Source organism: Podarcis muralis, chromosome 8 (genome assembly GCF_964188315.1).
Source record: "Podarcis muralis chromosome 8, rPodMur119.hap1.1, whole genome shotgun sequence".
In the NCBI taxonomy this organism is placed as follows: domain Eukaryota; kingdom Metazoa; phylum Chordata; class Lepidosauria; order Squamata; family Lacertidae; genus Podarcis; species Podarcis muralis.
In genome coordinates, this window is record NC_135662.1 from 80,091,604 (window position 1) to 80,115,711 (window position 24,108).

Genomic DNA, 24,108 nt, shown 5'->3' on the forward strand with positions numbered 1-24,108 from the left:
CAGAAATAAAACTTAGAAGGTATAGAGACAAGGCATGTTCAACTCATGGAATCAATAAGAAACATCCTTTGGGGGAAAATATTTGATAAAAGTGTGCCTTATATAATAAGAAAGGTTTCTATAGTGTTATTTGTTGCAATTTGTTTAACACTTAATTTGTTTGCTATATTTGCTTTGAAAAAACCTAACCAAAAGCAGCCCTGTAAAATTTACTTACATTTTCTCCCTGCTTTTTCCCTTAACACTAGTGACATCCCTTCTGTGCAAAACCTTTGTCAACATTTGTCACATTCTCCTCTGAGTGGTAACCCATTGTAATGTTATGCCTTTGGGGAGTGGGGAGAAATGAGAGCTATTTTGTAGCTTCTTGGTCAGGAAAGCACAATTCCAAACTGAAAATTCAGTAATACTTTATGGGTATCAAGCCAAAGTCTCCCAAGCGAGAGGACAGATGCTAAGTTTTAGAGGTAGCTAAGGAAGAAGAAAAGAGAATAAACCAGGGATAAGGGACCTAGAGGCCTCCAGATACTATTAGACTCCAACTCCCATCAGCCACAGCCAACATAGCCAAAATGTCAGAGACGGTGCAAGTTGCAGACCAACAAGCTCTGAAAGGCCACAGGTTCCCTAGTATGGGCAACTTAATGGTCTGTATGTTTTGTTTGCCTCCCTTGCACCAAAGAAGCAGTTCTTACCTGTTCAATAACAGTTTTCAGCCACCACTGAGGGCCCATCAGAGTTATGGCAGCAATTATTTTGGCATGCAGAACACCAAGAGCCCAGTCCTAAGTCAAAACGAAAACAATGATTATTTCTATACCATCGTCAATATGCACAGTGATTGTAGAGTAAAAGGGGGCAGGCTCTTACATACACACCCCAAATTGTTGCCTATAATTTGCTGATGTAGGGAATTTGCTAATACAGAGGAAGGGCAGGAAAATAGATGCAGGGACATATATGAAATGAATGTGTGTTATTTTCGTCACACATACTTAAGAGTTAAGTTGTGAATGCCGCTTGATTTTTTATCTTATTTGTATTGTACTGATTTTATGTAAATCACCTCGAATTTTTTTGTGTGAAAAGGCAGGGAATATATAAAAATAGCCCTATGTTCACTTTCAGTTTGCTTTCAGTTACAATGAAGCTCACAGTAGTAATAAATAATAATAATAATAATAATAATAATAATAATAATAATAATAATAATAATTTATTATTTATACCCCGCCCATCCAGTTTCCCCAGCCAGTTCTAAGGCCACATTCATTAGTTTAATTTCCTGCAAAAGACAACATTTGGAACTATTGAAGTTTTATTCATTCATTCATTCCCCGCCTTTTTCCCTGGCGGAGCTCAGAAGCCTAACTTCTACAACAGCACTCAAAACGAAAAGTACAGAGCTAACCTGCCATGGGTAGAATAGCGGTGTCTGGTCCAGGGGAACTCTCAAAGGCGCAACAATAACCAGCTCAAACAAAAGTCCAAGCAAAAGTGGAACTACACCTGCCAGCAATATAGCCACTATTAATGTCTTCATTATCTAAAAAGTAAAAAAAAGAAGAGAAAACCTAATTTAGTGACACTTCAAAACCTTGTGGCTGTACTTACACAACATCACAATAAAACGGAGTGCAAAGAGAAACAAATACGCAGAACCAGATTTAGAAAGGATTTAGTGGGTCCTCTGGAGCAGTAATTTCTAAGGCAGCTGCCTCTGACAAAATATATCAGAGAAAGCGCAGAGAGAGTAATGAAGGAAAGGAAGTCTACTTTCCTTCAGCTGGCACATATGAACGAGAGCTCACTAGGGTTCATACCCGGGGTCAGTTGTCAATGCTATAACTCTTCCCCAAAATATGTGAAGGCAAAGTAAGGAAGTTTGTGCTACGATGTGCTGAGTGAGGTTCAGCACTAATACTCTTTACCAAATTCTCCACTCCAGCTTATGCTCAGAGGACAAGAGTTCACAGGCAGGTTTGAGAGACCTAGGCTCTCTCCTTCAAGAAATCAAAGAGTGGCTCTGGTCTTTCATTACCCTCCAGCCTTTGTTGCCCAGATCTGGTGAATAACTGAAGGCCATGAAGCCTATGGCAGTTTTGGGGGGAAATGTTACAACTAATTATTTCTTTGATTTCCTCTTTCTAGAGAAGGCCCATAGTGGAGGAAACATATTTGTCACAGTTGCTTCTTGAATAGTTAGACAAACACTCCGTCCACATCAATTAAGTAATAATACAGTGGTGCCTCGCAAGACGAAATTAATTCGTTCCGTGAGTTTTGTCGTCTTGCGATTTTTTTCGTCTTGTGAAGCACGGTGTCGGGAAAGTTTTGGAAAAGCTTCAAAAATCACCAAAGTCTTTAAAAACCTCAAAAAAGGCTACCACACCACGTTCTATGAGTTGCTCCTCGAAGTCAAGTCACAACTGTATTAACGGTGTTAAGAAAAAGGAAACAAACTTGCAAGACGTTTCCGTCTTGCGAAGCAAGCCCATAGGGAAAATCGTCTTGCGAAGCTCCTCAAAAAACAAAAAACCCTTTCGTCTAGTGAGTTTTTTGTCTTGCGAGGCATTCGTCTTGCGAGGTACCACTGTAATAATAATAATTTATTATTTGTACCCCGCCCATCTGGCTGGGTTTCCCCAGCCACTCTGGGCGGCTTCCACAAAGACCAAAAATGCACTAAGATGTAAGTGCTTCCTGAAACTTAAAAGAAATGCATTTTTTCAGATGACTTACCATGAGGGACCATTCCTTAACTTTCTGAAAAATCACTTGTCGGCCCTGTGGCATCCAAGCAACAAGCACCGTCACCGCCCGAATGGTAAGCCAGCAAACATAGAGCCCACAAGCAGCTGTGTACAGTTCGTGGATTTTGGCGGTCCCTGTCCAAAAGGACATCAGCCAACGGCCAGCGAATACTAAAACCAGAAACATTAATGAATATTTAAAAGAAACACACACTGCCAGACAGCCATAAAATGATATGGGCCCAGAGAACTCATAAGCAAAGTAGCTTCAGAGTTTTCTCTCACTCAATTGCAGCCCCCAGTGGTGCATGACAACCGCTTTTGAACGGAGGGCAGTTTAAAAAGCAATTCGTAATATTGAATGGGAACTACTTGTTCAAAGAAAGTAAAGTAAAAAGTTACATTACGTTTTCACATGCTGATTAAATCCCAGACACTAATTTGAATAGATCCAATTTTGTTTTAACCCCAGTATTTATTAAATTTATTAACCACCTTGCACAAAGGAAAACCAAGTCAACTAAAATCTGCAAAGCATTTGCCCCACTTTTCAGGAGCTAACAGAAGTCAGGCCAAAAACACTCCCTGCTGTAAGTTCACCCAAAGACAATGATAACTGTTAAAATGATGTGTACCAAACGAATAGTGCCTGAATTCATTTTTCTTTAGAAAAGACATGTGGATGGTGGTTATTTGGTGCTTGCATCAGGAGATCTGGGTTCAAATTCCTGACCAGCCACAAAGCTTACTGTGTGGCCTAGGGCTAGTCACGGTGTCTCAGCCTACAGCCTCTCTCTGAGAGTTGTTGTGAAAACAGTTGGAAGGGGAGGGGCAGAGAGGAGTACCATGTATGCCACTGCAAACTCCTTATGGGAACGGCAGGATAAAAATGTGAAACTTCCAGACAAAGTAACTACATAAGTTTAGCCCCCTTAAGGTATTATTAGCCCATGTGAAGCTGTAAAGGTAAAGGGACCCCTGACCATTAGGTCCAGTCGTGACCAACTCTGGGGTTGCGGCGCTCATCTCGCTTTATCGGCCAAGTGAGCCGGTGTTTGTCTGGAGACAGCTTCCGGGTCATGTGGCCAGCATGACTAAGCGGCTTCTGGCGAACCATAGCAGCACACGTAAACGCCGTTTACCTTCCCGCTGGAGCGGTACCTATGTATCTACTTGCACTTTGACATGTTTTTGAACTGCTAGGTTGGCAGGAGCTGGGACCAAGCAACGGGAGCTCACCCCGTCGCAGAGATTCGAACCGCCAACCTTCTGATCGGCAAGTCCTAGGCTCTGTGGTTTAACCCACAGCGCCACCCGCGTCCCTGTGTGAAGCTGTATATAGGAGTAAATAGCAGGGCCATACTGAACAGCCCCATCCCCATCCCCAGTATCTGCACGTACAGATATTTTGATTAAGCCATCTATGGTTAGAGCAGAGGTCGGGGGCCAATCTTGGGCCACGAGGCCATTTTACCCAAACTACACCCACCTGTCAATCAGCTAATGTCACTCTGAAGGGTGGTGAGGTCAATAGATGGGAAGAGTTCCATTATGCATTGGCTGTGCCACACACACCCCCCCCCCCCAGTTTCCCATGGGGAACTGTCACATGCAGCCAAAGCAGCAGGATTTAACCCTTACTCATCAGCTGTTTGGAGGGGGGAAATCCTGCTCATTTCAATCCTGCTTCCCTGTGGGGAGCATGTTGGTGAAGCAGATCTCTCTCCCACCAGTCAACTTTGATAGGTTGGCAGGTCCAGCAAACTGTCAAAGTTTGGAGTGGAGTGGGAGCTAAAAATTTGGCCTGGTTGTCCAAAAAATTTTCCCACCCCTGGGCTACAGGCTCATGGCAAGTAAAAGAGTTTTAACTTCTATTTAATTTTTCAGCTGTGCTACAAGATTTAAGGCACTGGGTGGTCAGGAAGCCCAATCTTACATATATTTACTTGGATGTTAAATCTGCCCATGTTAAATGGGACTTACTTCCATGTAAATATACCTAGGACTGTAGCTTTAAATTAAGTAGCTGGCCCAATAAAAATTCATATTCACATTACATGAAGTCAGCAAGTTGGAGCAATTTCTAAAAGCTTTAAGGCGTCAACATGGTATTTTAGTAAGCACACATCGTAACAGCCAAATATAAATATGAAAGATGCCAAAATGACTATTTACTTTCATTTTTACTGAAATAACACTGGTCTAGTTATTGATTTATGAAAAAAGATCAGCATATTCAAAGTCCACACAACAGAAGATATGCTGTTTTCTGCATTACGTTTTCCTATTTTATTTTTCCATTCAAGCAATTTAAAATTAAATAAACAAGAACATGTTAATAAGCAGCAGCAATTTGCTACTGTGAAATACATACCTGGTAACGTTAGGCAGATAAGACTTGCTATCAGTAGTGTTATACACATGAAAATGATTAACAAAAATATCTGAAAAACACAAAAATGAAGTGGAAAAATTGTAAAACCTATTTACAAAGAAAAAAAGCAATAAAAAGGACATTTGGGAGACACCTTAAAATTTAGCAACTTTATTCCAATTGTATGAGAGCCTGCAGTCAAAAGTAGAAAATATATTCATGAAATACCCTGTGTGCCTAGAAGTCACTGAAAGCATTTGGACAAAGCAATACGCTCTGTGTCTGAATATAAGTAATTAACATTTCTGATTCTCCTAATGCCCAGATCTTAAGCATTTTTTTTTACTCAAAAACTACTGTATGTAGTCTTGTTAGCTTTCTCTCCATAAGATACAGAATTTTAGACCTCCACATATACATTCAACCTGGAGAGGCGGACCTCAAGGCTAACTGAACATAAAGTGGCTTCCTCTGCAACTGGGTCTGACGGCCACACAGTGAAGGATCATATCCAATACCTACAATTACACATTTTGTTTTCAGACTGCTTCCATAATATACTTCCTGAAATAAAAGTCACACACCCCTTTTATCGTTGTTCCTTTATGTGATGCCAATAAGCCCCCGAGTGGTGGGAAGCCATTCCTTTCTGTAAGAATCGAATAGGCAAACGAAGGGAACAAGATGCTGAACACTCACAAAAATACTGCCTTTAGAATTACTTGTTCCAGATATTGAAAAGAAATGGAGAATTAATTAGCTAGATGCCAGTGAACTAGATTACGTACAGTGGTACCTCGAGTTACGAACTTAATTCATTCCGGAGGTCCGTTCTTAACCTGAAACTGTTCTTAACTAGAGGCGTGTTTTTGCTAATGGGGCTCTTGCTGCCACACACGATTTCCGTTCTCGTCCTGGGGCAAAGTTCTCAACCTGAGGTAACTCAGGCTAGTGGAGTTTGTAACCTGAAGCGTTTGTAACTCGAGGTAGTAAAGGTAAAGGGACCCCTGACAATAGGTCCAGTCGTGACCGACTCTGGGGTTGCGGCGCTCATCTCGCTTTATTGGCTGAGGGAGCCGGCGTACAGTTTCCAGGTCATGTGGCCAGCATGACTAAGCCGCTTCTGGCGAACCAGAGCAGCGCACAGAAATGCCGTTTACCTTCCTGCTGGAGTGGTACCTATTTATCTACTTGCACTTTGACGTGCTTTCGAACTGCTAGGTTGGCAGGAGCAGGGACTGAGCAACAGGAGCTCACCTCGTTGTGTGGATTCGAACCGCCGACCTTCTGATCAGCAAGTCCTAGGCTCTGTGGTTTAATCCACAGCGCCACCCACGTCCCCCTAACTCGAGGTACCACTGTATTAAAGCAGGGTTGGCTAACCTGCCCCACCATCTGATGTTGCTAGACTACAACTCCCATCATGCCTAACTACCGACCATGTGAGCTCGGACTGATGGCTGTTGAGTCCAACATCTAGAGCAGAGCTTTCCAAACATTTCATGCTTGTGACACACTTTTGAGACGTGCATCATTTCGTGACACAGTAATTCAGTTTTACTTGCCAACCAGAGTTTAAACTAACCCCTTTCCAGCCCCGGAAGCATTTGCAAGCTACACCTAGACACTGCAGCCGACACACTAACATGTCATGACACACAGTTTGGAAAGCTCTGATCTAGAGGGCCACAGGTTAGCCATCCCTGCTTTAAATGGACAGAACAACTCACCCTGAGTGGAAATTTTAAAGGCCGACGGTAAGGTTGAAAGCCAACAGGTCCTCCTTGTTGTAGTATGGCTTGGTGGGCTGCATGAAGACCTTCTCCCACAACTGGAATGGCATTATTATTGCGAGCAGGTTGGTTATTAGGCTGTTGGTTTGCATTGTTTTCATTCTCTTCCTGGTCTCCAAGTAAGTAAGAATGCAGATCCCTGAAAAAACATTTTTTTAAAAAAAATTGTGAACCATCTCGGCTACCATAAATGTTCCTATTAGTATTTAATGAATGTATAGGTATGATGATTAAAAGCACGATAATACATTGGTACCTCTACTTGTTATGTATCCTTCGGGATACGCACGCAGCAAACCCGGAAGGATATTTCCGGGTTTCGCCGCACACACAAGCGCAGTAGCAGTCTATCAAGCCATGCGAGTGCGCAGAATAGGCACCTCCGGTTGCTGAAACCTTGGGATCCGACCAGGGCTCCGGAACAGATCCTGTCCGCAACCGGAGGTACCACTGTAATGACACATAATATCTGTCAAAGGCCACTGAAATCTGTTGTGCTTTCACAACTGTTTTTAACATGCTACATGGTTCTGAAACCAAACGTCTCATTACTAACCGATTGGAACATCAAAAGAAAAACAACAGCCCTAAATGCAGCATCACAGATCTGGAATGAAGATGACCACACACCCTACATGGAATAGGATTCAAATAAGCGATGTGAGTGACATCTCTAATTCCAAGCATTACAGGGCAGGATAACTAGTGTATTGCCCTAATTATTAGTATTTTAAGCATTTTTAAATTCTTCTCCTACCAAAAAGGCGCCTAGAGCGGCTAGCACATCAGTAAAAAACAAAAGAGTTCCTGCTCTCAGGCTTACAATATAAAAGGTAAAAAATACAGAAACAAAGGTTAAAGCGATGGGGAGGTCAGAAGGAAAACAAACTCAAACACCAGTTCTTTAAGGTACAGTGGACCCTCTGGATACGAACATAATTCGTTCCAGGGGTCCATGCGCGCCCGAAAAATCCATATCCAGAAGCGCCGCTTCTGCGCATGCGCAAGCAGCAAAACCTGGAAAAATACTTCCGGGTTTGCCGATTTCGCAACCCAAAGTTTACGTTACTTGAGAGTAACGTAACCCAAGGGTCTACTGTACAGTTCTTACAGCAGGGAGGGAAACTGTTCTGGTAGCCTGATGGAATAGCCATTGATAGATGGTGAAAGAAGGAGTAAAAGAGCCAAAGATGAAATAGTCCTGTTCTTCCTCGGCTTCAGCCCGATGGAATGAAGTCTTGAAATAATTAGTAGTGGTAAAAAGTAAAGGTAAAGGTACCCCTGCCCGTACGGGCCAGTCTTAACAGACTCTGGGGTTGTGCGCCCATCTCACTCAAGAGGCCGGGGGCCAGCGCTGTCCGCAGACACTTCCGGGTCACGTGGCCAGCGTGACAAGCTGCATCTGGCGAGCCAGCGCAGCACACGGAACGCCGTTTACCTTCCCGCTGGTAAGCGGTCCCTATTTATCTACTTGCACCCGGAGGTGCTTTCGAACTGCTAGGTTGGCAGGCGCTGGGACCGAACGACGGGAACGCACCCCGCCGCAGGGATTCGAACCGCCGACCATGCGATCGGCAAGTCCTAGGTGCTGAGGTTTTACCCACAGCGCCACCCACGTCCCTACTTCATTAATGTTTGGGCCATAGGCCATTCGCATAAAATAATTAAGATTCAGCAAATCTTAGGATCAGATGATCGTTTTCCCTCTCATCTGTATGTGTGCATGCTAAGTTTCTTCAGGAGTTGGTTAGCTTTCACACCAAGCTCTGACATCAAACATCCTATGAACATAAATTACTAGTCATTCCTACCCTCACAGAAACCAGCTAAAAGCCTCATTTTATCATATAGCAGAATTTTGATATATATTTATATAAAAAATTACATTGCTTCCCCCTTCCCTGCCTGAGAAAAATAGGTCCCTCAAGGTGTCATGAAGTTCCGTGGAAGTGAGATTTATAATTGACACTACTGAGCACCCCCAAAAATGGACTTCCGAAGAGCAAGACACCTAGAAGAGCTTAGCCTCTTATACCTGGGGTGATCACATCGGAAGCTGCGCCCAGGCTAACTGAGGCATTATAGGTAAGAGAATACAAAAACAAAATTATTATGGTTTTTAATTAACGAAACTATTTCCCCTCTTGCATAACCATCAAACAGATAAATATTAGTAAAGCTGCACAACAATTTCCATTGGAACACTTATACAGACTAGCTTTTTAAAATATAGGTCATTACAAATCTCTGATTTTTTGATATAAACACTTATTCTGCAGTATCTAAACATTCCATTTTTATTGTCTAGTCAACAAAATACATTAAAGACATGTGGGTTATTTGTGGTTTATGGGTTCTTTACACTTACAGTAAGTACCCGGCAGTAACAGTCCATGCTCGTACAAGACCCTTCAGCCACTGCCTTGTGTGTCCTTGTTCAAGCAAAGCTGGAAGCACCACCTGAAGCAAAAGTAGTTCTAGGGAAAGTTCACTCACAGGGGCATCACTGGGAAACAAATAAAGCAGGGATGTCATGAACAAATACCCGTTACATACATATAAAACTGGTATTTTGTAAGGCATTAAACAACCTGCAGCCTAGGGCAACTGTTTGTTTATATCCTACCAGTCCCTCAAGTTGGTCTCCAACCCCATTTTGTGCAGCCCCAGCAACCCCCAAAGTTGCCCCATTCTTCCATCCCGTTAGAGTTCCTTTCTTCCTGTTTGTTCGCTCATTTCCCCCTTGTCTTTTCCCTTTACTAGTTTCAGGAAAATGGTAAAGGACAGTATTTTATTTGAATAAAAATAAATTGATGGTTTCCCCTGGTTTTATTACTTGGAGGGAAAGGTGGTGGGGTAGCACACTAACGTCAGAAAGGCATTACTTGCTTTCCAAAACAGTAGCTATTGTATTTTTAAAATCATCTGCATACTTATTGAGAGTAACCCCATCAAACCGAGTAGGGTTTACTTCTGAGTAGGACTGGAAATTCTAATTTGACGTGGCCATAGCGAAAACTGAAGCAAGGTGGTTTTTATTCCATATTAGTTAATCCAAAGCAATTTGGTGGCTCCACCACCATCTGAATGTATACCCTCAACAGAAAAAAGGTCGTCCACCTGTTTTATAGCTAGGATTCTTGCCTGGTTTGGAAGCAATACTGAACTATGGTTTGCTGTTATGTGCAGAAGCTTTGTGCTCTCCATATTCTCTTCTACCACCACTGATCTGGCCACTAGGAAATCAGAAGCTATCATCTGTTTTCATCTGGTTCATCATTATGTCCAAATTCAAAACTATGGTTAATCCTAATGGTAATTTAGAAAACAGGCTAGGATTGTAAACTACGGTCTGTTTAGTTAAAGTACAGTTAAGACTAATAACAGTTTGTCCTGATTCAGACATAACAAACAGTGGTTAGTTATGTCCATGCCGGAGGAGTGGAAAGAAAGCTCGCAAACGTAAGAACCATTCATGTAATGAAAAACCAAGGTTTAGCATTATGTTTGCACAAGATCATTGTATAGCTAGTATACTGGAACAAAGTTTACAGCTACAGTTAAAAATATGCACATATGCATTTACAGTAAAAGAACATACTATGGAAGACAGAAAATATTCCAAAAATAAATTACCTGTAGAGCATTACATTATATGGAAGAAAATGAGGCAGCAGATATTTAATAATTCGTATAGGAAGCCAAAGCATGAGCAAGACGATCGATCCGAAGACAATCTGCAACAAGGAAGATACTCTGTGTGACAGCCTTAATTTAAAGTCTATTTATGCACTAGCAAAATGCATGGACTGGACAATCATGAACATGTTATGAGGTTGCGCACTTCCTCCTCTGCTCTGTGCATTTTCTGTTCCTATCTGCTGCTAATCATAGTTTGCCATGACACTGAAATCAGAACAATCTGGTCAGCACTGAACTTAACAGTAAGACTCAGCAACCATTTTAAAGCCATGATTTCCAATTCTTTTTGCGAACAAGTGATAGCTAGCCATGGGCCACATTTGCACATCGTGCTAGGCCAAACCATAGCAGAGTGAATGTGCTGGTTCCTGAGGAGCAGACCAAAACTGCTTTGTTCCTCCGTGATGTTTTTAGGTAACAGCTAAGCAAAGGTTTGGCTTAGTGTGTTGTCCAAACCTGGCATGATGGTTAAGGCCTTTCCTCCTTATCCAATCATAGAACAAATCTTGGCCACAGATGGTGCTTAGGAAGGCGAGACCTTAACCACAATCCCAGGTCTCAACAACATGCTAAGCCAAACTTTGGCTCAACTGTTGCCCCAAGATGACTTAAAAAGCCTAAGGAGGAGCAAATCAGGTATGAGCTTCTGTCTGAGAGCCAGCCCAGTAACACATTAATTTCTGAATGCCATGGTAAACCATGGTTAGCACAAGACATGGAAGCTAGGAGAAGAGGGAGCATACTAGTTAACTGATTGTTTCTAGTCTTGCAAACTATGGTTTTGATAACTCTCTGCATCAAAAAACTGTTTTGTTTCTTCTTCTTTTCTTTTCAGTTTGCACAAGTTGTTCACACATCTAAGCAACATAATCTATGAATCAATAAATCAGAGCTCCATTGCAACAACCTGAAAGTACATTTTGGAATTTTCTGGCTCACAAGTTACATTATGGGCCTGCTACTAGTATGAGATGCCAAAGAGAAAAAGAACCAGCTAAATATAATGTCTCCATTGGCACTTGGATAATTTACCTGTAGATGTGGGTTATCAAAGGGAAAAACCTATTTATGTCAAAATCTGGATACACAATTATTGGAAAATGAATCAGGAATGTTTCTATTTAGGCTGGGTTGTCACTCCTGCCTAGGATATGTACGCACTAAATTTTAGACAATCTACAAAACTGAAGCCACTAGATTTATTTCTGACTCTTCTCCCAGCATCAATTTTTGGGGCAGCAAGGTGAAAAGGATTTGATATGTTGCCCCAAGAACCAAAATGTCTTGTGCCATGTCTGCTTAGAATATAATATCTTGTTGTAACAAAACATTATTCTGTGCAATTGTATGCTTCCTAGTAATCGAAGTGACCTGAAGATCAGACATTTTCCACACAAGAAGCCCCACATACTTGCTTTTAAGTAACATTTACGTTATTTTCCTGTAATATGATCTACTTTTCCTTGGCACTGCTGAACAGTCTAAGCTGGTTCTTGCTGAATCATCGTACTTCTGTATTTTATTGATACAAGTGAAACTTATTTCAGCAGTAAGTTACCAGCAAATATTTATAGAAAGGAAAAGAGACTTCTGGCCCCCCATGGGTTGTATTCAACTAACTTTTATTCAGAATAGATTAATTGAAATTAGTTACCAAGATTTAGGCCTATTTCAATGTGTCTACTCTATGTAAACATGAACTGAATACAACCCAGTATCTTTGCATGCAGTTAGATATTTTGTTTGCTAATGAACAGAGAAACAAACATTTAAATTCTAAATAGAAACTGAAAAGAAAAACATTAGTTGCTATAAAAATATCAACTTTTTGAAGAGAAACTGGAAACATGACTTTACCACTGATAAAATAAACCTCCTGAGATGTCTATAAATAGGCAGGTGAATCATTTCTTGAACTGGATTAAAGTCTGGATCATTTAAGTTCCTCAAAAACCAGAGGACGCCAGGTCTCAGTACCTAAAAAGAGAATATTAACATTTGAAAGAAAAATAAGTATAAGTAGGTTGATATTTGAAGGATTACTAGTTTTGACATCCCCCCCCCCAATAAATTACCGTATTTTTCGCACCATAGGATGCACCGGACAATAGGACGCACCTTGTTTTAGAGGGGGGAGAACAAGAAAAAAAAATTCTCCCCCTCTCTGCCCAGCGCCCCTTCAGCGAAGCGGCAGGAGGCGCTGCGCAGAGAGGGGGAGAATTTCCCCCCTCTTGTTTTCCCGCTCTAAAACAAGGTGCCGTTTAAGGTGCGTTCAAGTGGCTACCTTGGAAGCCTGGAGAGCAAGAGGGGTCGGTGCGCACTGACCCCTCTCGCTCTCCAGGCTTCAGCTTCCTTTCGACCTGCTCTTTGGGGCTGGCGGGGGGAAGCCCACCACCAGCCCCAAAGAGCAGGTCAGGGAGCAGCGGAAAGGCGCAGCGGAGAGGCTGCTGCCATAGTCGCGCGTCACCTCTCCAGCTGGGAGAGGGTCGCGGGGGGCTTCCTTAGCTCCGCGTGCGCTCTCCCGGCTGGAGAGGTGACGCGCGGCTATAGAGGCTCCTGCCATAGCCGCGCGTCACCTCTCCAGCCGGGAGAGGGTCGGGGGCTATGGCGTCATCGCTCCATAGGACGCACACACATTTCCCCTTCATTTTTGAAGGGGGAAAAGTGTGTCCTATAGAGCGAAAAATACGGTAACATTATAGAGACCTTAAAGATTCCTTATTTTATGTTCAATATGGTCTGCAGGTTAACCAAAACACTGCCTACCTCCTCTCAAACTGGTTTAAAACAATTGAGCCAGTTGTTACCTGAGGAGGTAACAGCTGAGTTATGTCCAAGAGAATTACACGGCTGAATTGTGTCGAACATGGCTCTCATGCTCCCTCTGTCATGTCAATTCCCCCCTCTCTTCCACGGCTTACTAGGCCCATTCCTGTCCTTCAGCCAATGGCACATGGACCACAAGGTGCAGAGGTTCTATGCATGGGTGAGGGGAAACCTTGAGGGTTCCCAGTTCTCACATTCAGTTCCCAGAAGCAGTGTCTACAAGGAATAAACCCTACCCCTTCAGCTATACAATGCATGTTCTTACACAGCCAGCCATGGCTCAGCAAGAGATGGTTCCCTGCAGTTTCCCATCCAGCAGCCAACTTTGCTGCCTGCCCTTACAAGCAATTTGTGCAATTTTCGCTCACACATAGAATCTGCAAGCAGCAGCCATTGGACTGCTCTTGTTCCACTGCAGAATAGCAAGCATATGCAAGACAGGCACTCTTTATTAAGCCAGTACAAGTTGTAGGGCAACACCTTGTCCCACCCTACCAATTATTTCCTGTCAGCAAAGGCTGGTGAACAGAGGTGAACACAAAGATAGAAATGCGGATGACATTAGCCGTTCCAGAGCCACATTCTTTCAACATATGGTTTTAGAAAATCACACTTCAGTCAAACCATACCTCTCTCAGCAAGAGAATGAAGGAAGCAAAGTAGAAGACATACACCATTCCCACTAGCCAGTGTAGGAACATTGTAGTGCCGGGGGCTGACTGAAAGCTCAATTCTCTATCCTTCAAAGTAGCATCAAACATTTCCTATGAAAAAGTTAAAACAGGGAAGTAATTCTTTTTAGCTCTCAGCAACTAGTAAAATTGCGTCATCTTTTATTTGTACATAACAGCAAAGTTCAAAATATATATTTGTAGACAGCATTTAGCAATGGTGAAAAAATAATGCAGCCCTCGCACAATAAATCTTAACAGACAGCAGTATATTCTATAAGATTTTCCATAGCTTATATATGTCAGATTTCAGCACAGAACTGTAGCCTTTTAAAATGAATCACCTTTGGTATAAAATCACCAAGAAAGCTATTGGAGATGAAGGATTCGTAGTCTTTGGAGATGGTCAACCACATTTGCAGCAAAACTAGCTAACGATTAAGGTGCAGCAACCTTATGGAGTTGGTAGGGGGAGATGGGAGAATCTGTGACGGGGCTACTGCCACTTCCTATGTCTTGCAGGCTCAATGAGGCCAGGCCAGGAGATGGGGATGGATTCCCCACTGTCATATTCCATTTTCTTCCACCCCTCCTCCTCTGCCAAACTGAATGCAATGGGAGGGGATTAACTACCTCGATTCCAGCGTCCTTCCTGGGAAGCATAGGATTGTCCCTTTAATCTCATAATAGTCATAATAACCTGTTTGAACTATGCCTGGAGAACAAGGAGGCTTAGGATCCTGTGGACCCACCACCTCCCTTTACACAGCTGGTTTTTGCCTCCATCACTAGCAGGACAGCAATGGACCCTTTAACCCTCTCTTCTCCACCAGCAGAACAGCACTTCTGCTGCAAAAAGATGGGTCCGGTAATTTCTTAAGAGTCATAACTTCTTTTTGCATTACTGGTCCTATTTAACAGACACAACCTACATAAGCAACCCTCCTCCTGACTGCCCCTTAGAATGCAGTGATAAATGTCTGTGTCCTAATAAATGCTAATCTTACCAGAGAGCATATGTCCAGCCACCAGCCACAGATGAGGGGGAAAACACCAATTTCTACCACCACTAACAATGACACCTGCAGAGGGGGGAAAGACAGGTGTTTTTTTTATTTGGACCAACTACTGAATATTGATTTGTTATATTAAATAGACCGGCTTTTTAAGGCTAGAATACCTTGACAACTATGTAGCACACTCCAAGCAAGCGACGTGATCTCTGAAATTTTACAAGTGCTGCCAAGCCCTGTATAAATATGGTCAAGGAAAGTGAAATACTGATTTGTGAAGCAGAGGGCAGAAGAAGGTCATAGGAATGACTACTGAGCAACTTGTTGTTGTTGTTTAGTCGTTTAGTCGTGTCCGACTCTTCGTGACCCCATGGACCAGAGCACGCCAGGCACTCCTGTCTTCCACTGCCTCCCGCAACTAGAAGCCTGGAAATAAGAAACTGGTCGAAGGGGAAAGTATTCACTTAAATATAGATTTAAGCAATGTTTAAAAACCGTAAGATATTCCTCACAAACACATATGGTCACTGTGGACCCAACACTTGGTACCCCTTAATTACAGTTAGGAGATCTGAAATGGACCACAGGAACTCACACTTCCTTTGCCCAGACCTTCCTCTCTCTGCAGCAAATGTCCCGCTCTTAATTCTTACATCAACCCCAACATTGTTAATGATAAGTTATCAAGAGTTCCTTCTTAACTAAAACCTGGAATCAGGTTTTGAAGCGAGTTCGAAAGCCTTCTTAAGAAGGAACCCTGGTAAGCTTGACAGTGGTTAACATTGCTACTGATGTAAGAAATCAGGGCAAGAGTAGAAGGAATTTGTGCATCAACAGGAATGAGGTTGCCCCAATCCTACAGCATGATTCTAATATCTTACTTGCAATTATGAGTTTCCCAACGGTGCACCCACAAAGAGATAAAGACCATAAAATCATTGTTTCTTAGGCAAAGGTCGTGATTCACCTACCCAGCCCCATCAGAAGAGGCCTTGAATGAGGACTTCTACTTATGCAATGGGGCTTTCTCCCCTCTCCTCCCCACGCACCTGAGACTGTCTCTGGGGGTTGGGGGAACCCAAAGAGTAGCACACGAGGGATTGCACCATCTAGCAAGCTGAAATGCTTGTGGAGACAAAATGTTCATCATAGTGCAACTCTGAATTCCATCCTGTGTACTTAACAATGACCATCCATAGATCAAACACTGAAAACATGTGCAGTCAGTACTTATGAAAGGATACATGACAAACTATTAGTGATACTGCCAGCAGTACATAGCCAACTATTGTCGTGATTAGGCCTTCAAAGTGAGATGCTTGAACCTAAAGAAAACAAACACATGTTTAGACTGTGAACTCCTTGGAGTAAAAATCTGTCATTTTTGCTTTCAGAGGTTTGTAAAGCACCAAGTACACTGATAGGGTAGAATAAAGTATTTCAATACCACTTGTGACTACCAAAATGTGTTGATATTTTCAAGTTATCATTATTTTATACTTCCAACCTCATCATCCCCAGCCGGCTACCATGGATCAATCAAAAATTTTAACTGTTATCTATGAAGGAGTCACATATTACCAACATAACAAGATCACTGTTAATGGGGAGCAGGAAATATTACTGTGAACGAGATAGAATCAGAAGTCTCAGAAATAAAGCTTGGTTTAAAATACAGGTTCACACATGAAGAAGGATTTAATATTCCATATACGGTTCCGCAAATTTTGGCCTGGTTTACTGGCTAAGCCATACTTTGTGGTTGCCACCAATTCTTCCTCTTTCCCAAGTCCTATAGTATATGCAGAGAACTTGAGTAAGAGAGGCTTTGGGTTGGACTACTGCAAAAGGTGGAAGCACCTTGCTGTGGTTGCCTTCCGTATAAGTCTCATTGGGAGGGAAATAAACTGCTCCTTTCAACAAGGGGTGATTTCTATCCCTTTCTGCAAAAGTCATGTTGTGGGACAAACTGTGTAGTTTGTCTCCCACATGTTGAGTTTTAAATAAATGCTTAAATAAATAAATAAATAAATAAATAAATGATATACTTACATATTCTTCAAAGCCTAGCCCAACAATAGAGAAGTGACCAATATGATAGGGACAAAACGCTAGGAGAAGGGAAAAAAAACTAATGAAGTTTACTCTTTTCAACAATTCTCTAATGTGCGGCTTAAAATAATTTTTAATGAGCTAGCAAAAGGATAGAAATCTTTATGTTTGATCCGTTCAGCCAGCTACACAAAAGCTACACAAAACCGTTTTCCATCATTCTACCCCTAGGGCCCATAAGACGGCTGAGGTCCCCACCAGTCACAAAATGATGGCAGACTGACATAATCAGCAGGCCATTACTGAAATCATCTTCTACTGTTATCTAATCCATGTATAAAACACTACAAAAGCACTCTGTGCTTCAGTTGTGCAGCTAAGGGATAGGGGAGGGAACAGAAATAAACCTCTGGTAAATAAAATGAAAAACAATTCTAAGATGTTAGGGCTGTGATGTCAAATTGATACCATTGTGTACTGTCATTTACACAGACTTACACATGTTAAAACCAAAGAAATTTGAAATATTTCAAGTGCTTTTTTAATGCTTTTCACAGGCAACCAAACTATTAGTTTGATTACTGGAAACATTGCACATTGGGAAACACATGCAAAGAAAATCAGAATTTTATCTCTTGAGAATATTACAGAACTGTTGCTTACAACTAATCCAGCTCTACTCAAATTTGGGCCCATATGCACAGCAATTATCCTGAAAGAACTGTAAATGCAGTCACTTACCAAAGACAAGTATGAACAGTGTGTTTAATGACACCACCCAGAATACATGTTCCTAAGAGAGAAAGAGGGGAACACTTCAGAAATGGCAATATCAAAGTATTTGAGAAGTAACTTAAATTTCTTATCTTGTGTTCTCATCAATCACCCCATTTTGCCACTAATTTGTAGGTAATGAAACGTTAAAGCTTTTCTCAAATAAAAATTAGTAATAATTTTTGGCCCATTTGTATCAGTTTTCCTCCTAACAGGACAAAGGATATTACAGGTTCAAATTTTCAGAGAGACACAATATAAAGCACATTTTTTCCAAAAATGCCTAGCATAATCACACAGGAATAAAGGTGCTATTACTTCTTCTGATTCAGTAATAAAATGAACTGAAAGTATCTGATATAGTAAGAAAATATACTGAAGATTATAGATCAAGAAGACAAACAGACGATGAGAGACACAATCCAACTACAGAGTTTTAGTGCAATAAAGCTTCACTTACTAAAAAAACTAGGGATCCATCAAGTCCAAGCATCTAGAAGTAAGAGATGATTTTGCTGTCAGTAACCAGAATCATCTACATTCACGTAAGATTCAGCAGTCTCTGAAGCGTCAAGGACCTGTTATCCCCCATCATTTTTTACAATACGTGAGAGAGGTTGCGGGGAACCACAAAGTCCCCTAGGCTCTCTTCCACTTTTTCACATTTTTGGAAAGAGGATTTAGTGAAGAGCAGGCTGGCATGGTCTGTTTAGCCCTGCCCTTATTCCATTCCTCACTACATGGCTATCTAGCCAGTTCATCCAACTGGGACAATTAGGCAGCAGCTTTTCCAACTTGACAATCTCACTCAGGCTGGATCTGTTGCCAGGCAATACGGTGGCAAACAACAGATAAGAAGAATGAGTCAAACTCATACAAGAATAAGCTTTAAGATCCGCCAGTCAGATGTTACATGAACCTGCACACACCTGCCAAACAGCTGGTGCTTAGGGGATTCCCTAAATACGGTGGTAAAGGTAAAGGTACCCCTGACCATTAGGTCCAGTCGTGACCAACTCTGGGGTTGCGGCGCTCATCTCGCTCTATGGGCCGAGGGAGCTGGTGTACAACTTCTGGGTCATGTGGCCAGCATGACTAAGCTGCTTCTGGCGAACCAGAGCAGCGCACGGAAACACCGTTTACCTTCCCGCCGGAGCGGTACCTATTTAACTACTTGCACTTTGACGTGCTTTCGAACTGCTAGGGTGGCAGGAGCAGGGACCGAGCAACAGGAGCTCACCCTGTCACAGGGATTCGAACCACCGACCTTCTGATCAGCAAGTCCTAGGCTCTGTGGTTTAACCCACAGCGCCACCCACATCCCTTAATTACAGTGGTACCTCGGGTTAAGTACTTAATTCGTTCCAGAGGTCCGTACTTAACCTGAAACTGTTCTTAACCTGAAGCACCACTTTAGATAATGGTGCCTCCTGCTGCTGCCACGCTGCCGGAGCACGATTTCTGTTCTCATCCTGAAGCAAAGTTTTTAACCCGAGGCACTATTTCTGGGTTAGCGGAGTCTGTAACCTGAAGCATATGTAACCTGAAGCATATGTAACCTGAGGTACCACTGTATATAACTAGCTTAAAACTGTTGACCAAGTTCAAAGAATTTAGCACATATAGGAAATGTGTTACTTTTATGTTCTTTGCAGTGCAACAGAATAAAATGTTAAGTGCTAGGTTAACAGCTCACACAAATGAGTGTGTGTGTGTGTGTGTGTGTGTGTGTGTGTGTGTGTGTGTGAAAGCTCACATGAGTTTCTAGATGTCCAACAGAAATAATTCATGATTGCTGGCTTAGAAATCTCTCTCACAATAACCTTGACAATAATTTTTCTATATTCTCCAAGGACTGCCATGTGCCTTAAGAAACTGTATTAAGCAGTGATACACAAGAACAAGGAACACAGTTGCCTAGTTACGCAAGAAAAATGAATTTTACTCTGACAAAGCATGCCATGCCACCTCTGAAACCTTTTTTTCTTCTTCTTTTGTAACTTCAAGAGGTAACTGGGATCAGAGAAGCAGCATGGGGGAAGGGGACACTCAATTTTGTCATTGTTCACCACTTCCCAATTTGTCTTCACAAGCAGCTTTTTCACACTATATATTTCTCCTCTCAAACACCCCCTTTTCACCCATTTCAATCACATCCACCCCAGAGAAAGCTTTCCTTGTTAAAAAGGAGCCATCATCCTATCATTCGACAACCATGGTTTCCTGCTATGAGGAAAGGCCACGGTGGAGGATGCTGGTTCAGATATATCTGTCCAAGGTCAAAGTACGGAAAAGCATCCCGAACTGGTTCCAAGATTATGGGCATTATTAAAGCCATACCGTGACTGAATGACTCAAAGCAAACAGCATTTCCAAAATATATAGTCCTTACTCACTCTCTCCCATGTAAGCTCTTCTGCTGCTCGATCCCATTCCAAAGCATTCCAGTTCATATCATCTAAATAGATAATTAAATTTTAAAATAGCTAAAAGTAAAACTCAACCAGGAGAGTAACACTGAATAACTGGACAGGCCTCTTACGGCCAATTTAAGGTACACAAGTGTTCTAACAATAAAATAAAGTATGTTCTGCATGTTCAGATAAAATGGTTGCCAAGTTTGTTGCTTGTAGGAGGTTAAGTGTAACCAACCGCCCTGAAAACCTGATGCATTGTTCACCAAATTACAATGGATTGGTTTTTTAAGGTTCACATAAAAAAACATTAAGGCCAAGTTTGTCTTTTACTGATGCGTGGCAGGTTTTACAAATTCTTATGAAAATTTCCAGGACGCAAGTCATGAAATCAAATAGCCAAAACACAACCCTATTATCCTGGAACAGGGTACAAATATGGTCGTTAAAAAGTAAGTCATATACCTTGCCCTCCATTGTTGGCATCTGCAGCATCTTCTACTACAACATCTTCTTCATCTTCATTGTCTTCCTCTTCTTCATCTGGTTGTTCTTCCTGGACTTCTGGATTTTCACCTACAACTGCATTCTCAGCTGGCTGGTCTGCAGGCTGGTCAAGCGCAGCATTTTCAGCTCCACCATTTCCAACACCCTGAACCTGGCACAGAAGAAAAAAGCCCACACAATTTAAAGAGTTCTGCTATACTATGATGAGTTCCTGCATCATTAGAAATGTCAGGCAACACGTTTGAGTGTTAAGAAAATTCATTTGAATTGTTTTTATCATAGATTTGCAAAATAATAATAATAGAAAGCCAGAATGATACAACTCTTCAGAATTTAAAGAAATGTTTTAATAAAGCATGTAAGCGTCAGTTTCGTGTGCATGAAATTTGTTAGATAAAACAAAGATGGTTGAGTGTGTGGCAGGCCTCTACTGCCATGGAGTGAAAACTAATGTCCATTAAAAATTATGATTTCCTTCTCGTCCAACTTTATCCTATCTAGAAAGATGGCTACAAGGAATCTAGTAAAGACTGTAAAGACTGCCTTGCCCCAGAGCAAGATGCTTATTAAAATATCAACACATTGTGGTATCTTCTGCTTGTCAGAAACACCTGCAGCTTGGTCTCCCTGATATACACAAATCCATACCAGTATGAGACATTAGCTACAGCAAATAAAGTCCATTTCTCAGGATGTACCTGAGTGACTTCCCTGGGGAACAGTATCTTAAACTGAGAGGTGAAGAGGAGCCACTGGAATAAATCTATTCTCAAAAATTCAGAGGATGCCAGTTTCTTCAATCTGATCAAGACTGGGCAGGTACAGTCTCAAATAGGAAAATTATTCTGGGTGTTTAAAGAAAGATGATGCAGGCTGAAGGGGGAGGGACCCTATTTCACTGTGATAATTGAGAAGAACCATGTTTTAGATTAGCTTCCAGATGCTACTTTAGATGTTGATCTCAGATTTTGAGGCTATAACAAGGAGTTTAACGTGTTCCCTCTTTGCTCTCATATCATTACTGTGAAAACAGGACAGGAAATAGAACCTGTAACATATGCACATTTAGAAGTAAAACCATGGAGACTACACTACACAACTTTCTACAGACACCTCTGTAATATCAGCCTCCTACGCTAGGATCTTTCTTGTAGAAATAAGGCACATGATCTCCTGTTGCAAGTATCCCGCTAAATATTTCTGGTATTACAGCTGCTATGTCAGTTTCACAAACAGTGTTGCACAGCTTAATGATCTATCTGAATGCAGCCATTCAAAGACTCTTAAGATATTTGATAAAGGTACAGAACAAAACACTATACAGTGGTACCTCGGGTTACAAACACTTCGGGTTACAAACTCCGCTAACCCGGAAGTAGTTGCCTCAGGTTGCGAACTTTGCCCCAGGATAAGAACGGAAATCATGCAGCGGTGGCACCATTACCGAAAGCGCACCTCAGGTTAAGAATGGTTTCGGGTGAAGAATGGACCTCTGGAACAAAATAAGTTCGTAACCTGAGGTACCACTGCAGTAGGAAAGTTGCTTGTACTAAGTGCAATCCACAAGTCAATGAAGCTTCTGCCAGAAGAATGCATTATGCAACAGGATATGTGTATTTATCTACCTAGTGTTAGACAATTCCATATTGGGGGGGGGGGGGGAGAGGAGAGAACAAGCTAATGTGCAATAGAGAGGAATTCAAGCTGAAAGTTGCAACCAAAAAACTGAAGGACATATTACCTCATTCTGTTGCCCAACACCATTGATGGCTTGCTGCTGATTTTGTTCCAGCCACTGTGGTGCTCCTCCGTGGACAATTTGTTCACGTAACCATACAAGGCTGATAAATGCACAGAGTGTGCACGTCACCACAAAACAACCTTGCAAACAGTCTGCCAGTAAATTCTCTCTGTTGAAGAGACAACCAACACATTCTTTACACCCATTATCACAACTGTTACGTTCCAAATGCAAAATCATTGTCGATTCACTCTGCAATCAGTCACCCACGTTTAGGTAAGACCTCCTTAACGGTACCAAATTTACCTGATTTTGAACAAAAGAACAAGTCAAGATCTCCAGTAGAAGATCTCGCTGTGGAAGCCTTTAGTTATTTCAATTTAAATCTATTCAATCTGTCATGTTGATCTCAAGTTGCTTGCTATCTGCACAAAATTATTACTTAGAAGTTTCTCCAGCATCTTCATTCACCTGACGATACTAATCTGATCCTTTATTTTGTTGATGAAGCATTTAAAATAAGGCAGTGTAAGACATTTACTTTCTTTTACTTTATTATTTATTACCTCCTGGAGGTTTTGAGCTGGTGAGATGTTGTAGGAATTAACACTGGGGATCATTACAGGCCATAGATCGCTTCCCTGTATATTTTTGCATTAAGCTCAATTATATAATACACTGATAAATACATCTCATTTTATTTCTAAATTATAAATTTCTGCATGAATTTTCTATTCCATTCCAATATACTATTTATTTTTAATTAAAAGGTTGCCTTTCTGCTACAGGCTCTTAAACAATTAAAATAAACAATACTTCTAAAATGTACATAATAATGTAGTGTGCTTTACAAGTATAAGCTGAATAACTGCTGTACTGGCCAGGCAGAGAAGCAGACAGTCTCATCTTAAGACAAGTTAGGCTGGGATCCTACATGTGAACACTTACATTTTTACAAAACAAAAGTGGTATCTTTTCACACAGATAGATTAAAGCAGAGGCTATATACAAAAACATATTTTATTCATATTAGAACTGGAAAATATTTATTTTGTACAGTGATCACTTTCTCTATTACTGAATTACCCAGAAGCACTATTCCCAGGTTAGTTATTAAATTCTGTTCACTTACAGTATATTAAAACACGCAGACCGGACCATAAAGAGGAATAAATAATAATAATGCTACATTCTTTAATTTTCTATCCTATCTCCTATCTCTTTCACTGTAAGAGAAAAACAGCAAGCTGTTTAGAACACAATGTGTAGAAATATCTATAGTATTAGCTGATACTTACGTTGACAGCATATCTAATGGCAGTGTCAGTAGTGAGCTCACAGAGCCAGTAAACAAGCACTTGTAGATACGGCCTAAAGGAGTAAAAATTGACAATAAATGCAATTTCCACCAATTAAACCTGGGTTCTTTGGGGGAGTTAGGAGCATCCTACCATTTTAATAGGCTAATCATGCTTCAATAACAAGCCT

General features: G+C 41.5%; 1 protein-coding gene across 1 annotated transcript in view; it reads right to left on the minus strand.

The window, feature by feature from the left end:
- MARCHF6 (membrane associated ring-CH-type finger 6) overlaps positions 1-24,108 on the minus strand; it is a 44,806-nt gene that overhangs the window by 7,346 nt on the left and 13,352 nt on the right. Inside the window, exons 5-23 of the mRNA XM_028737971.2 lie at positions 23,919-23,991; positions 22,621-22,789; positions 20,838-21,030; positions 20,355-20,416; positions 18,419-18,451; positions 17,926-17,977; positions 17,185-17,243; positions 16,377-16,457; positions 15,300-15,368; positions 15,127-15,201; positions 14,078-14,212; positions 12,480-12,599; positions 10,557-10,657; positions 9,289-9,426; positions 6,858-7,059; positions 5,128-5,197; positions 2,743-2,924; positions 1,412-1,546; positions 696-785 (exon numbers count right to left, since the gene is read on the minus strand). Of these exons, the coding sequence (XP_028593804.2) occupies positions 696-785; positions 1,412-1,546; positions 2,743-2,924; positions 5,128-5,197; positions 6,858-7,059; positions 9,289-9,426; positions 10,557-10,657; positions 12,480-12,599; positions 14,078-14,212; positions 15,127-15,201; positions 15,300-15,368; positions 16,377-16,457; positions 17,185-17,243; positions 17,926-17,977; positions 18,419-18,451; positions 20,355-20,416; positions 20,838-21,030; positions 22,621-22,789; positions 23,919-23,991 (2,039 nt within the window). The remainder of the gene's footprint in view (positions 1-695; positions 786-1,411; positions 1,547-2,742; positions 2,925-5,127; positions 5,198-6,857; positions 7,060-9,288; positions 9,427-10,556; positions 10,658-12,479; positions 12,600-14,077; positions 14,213-15,126; positions 15,202-15,299; positions 15,369-16,376; positions 16,458-17,184; positions 17,244-17,925; positions 17,978-18,418; positions 18,452-20,354; positions 20,417-20,837; positions 21,031-22,620; positions 22,790-23,918; positions 23,992-24,108) is intronic.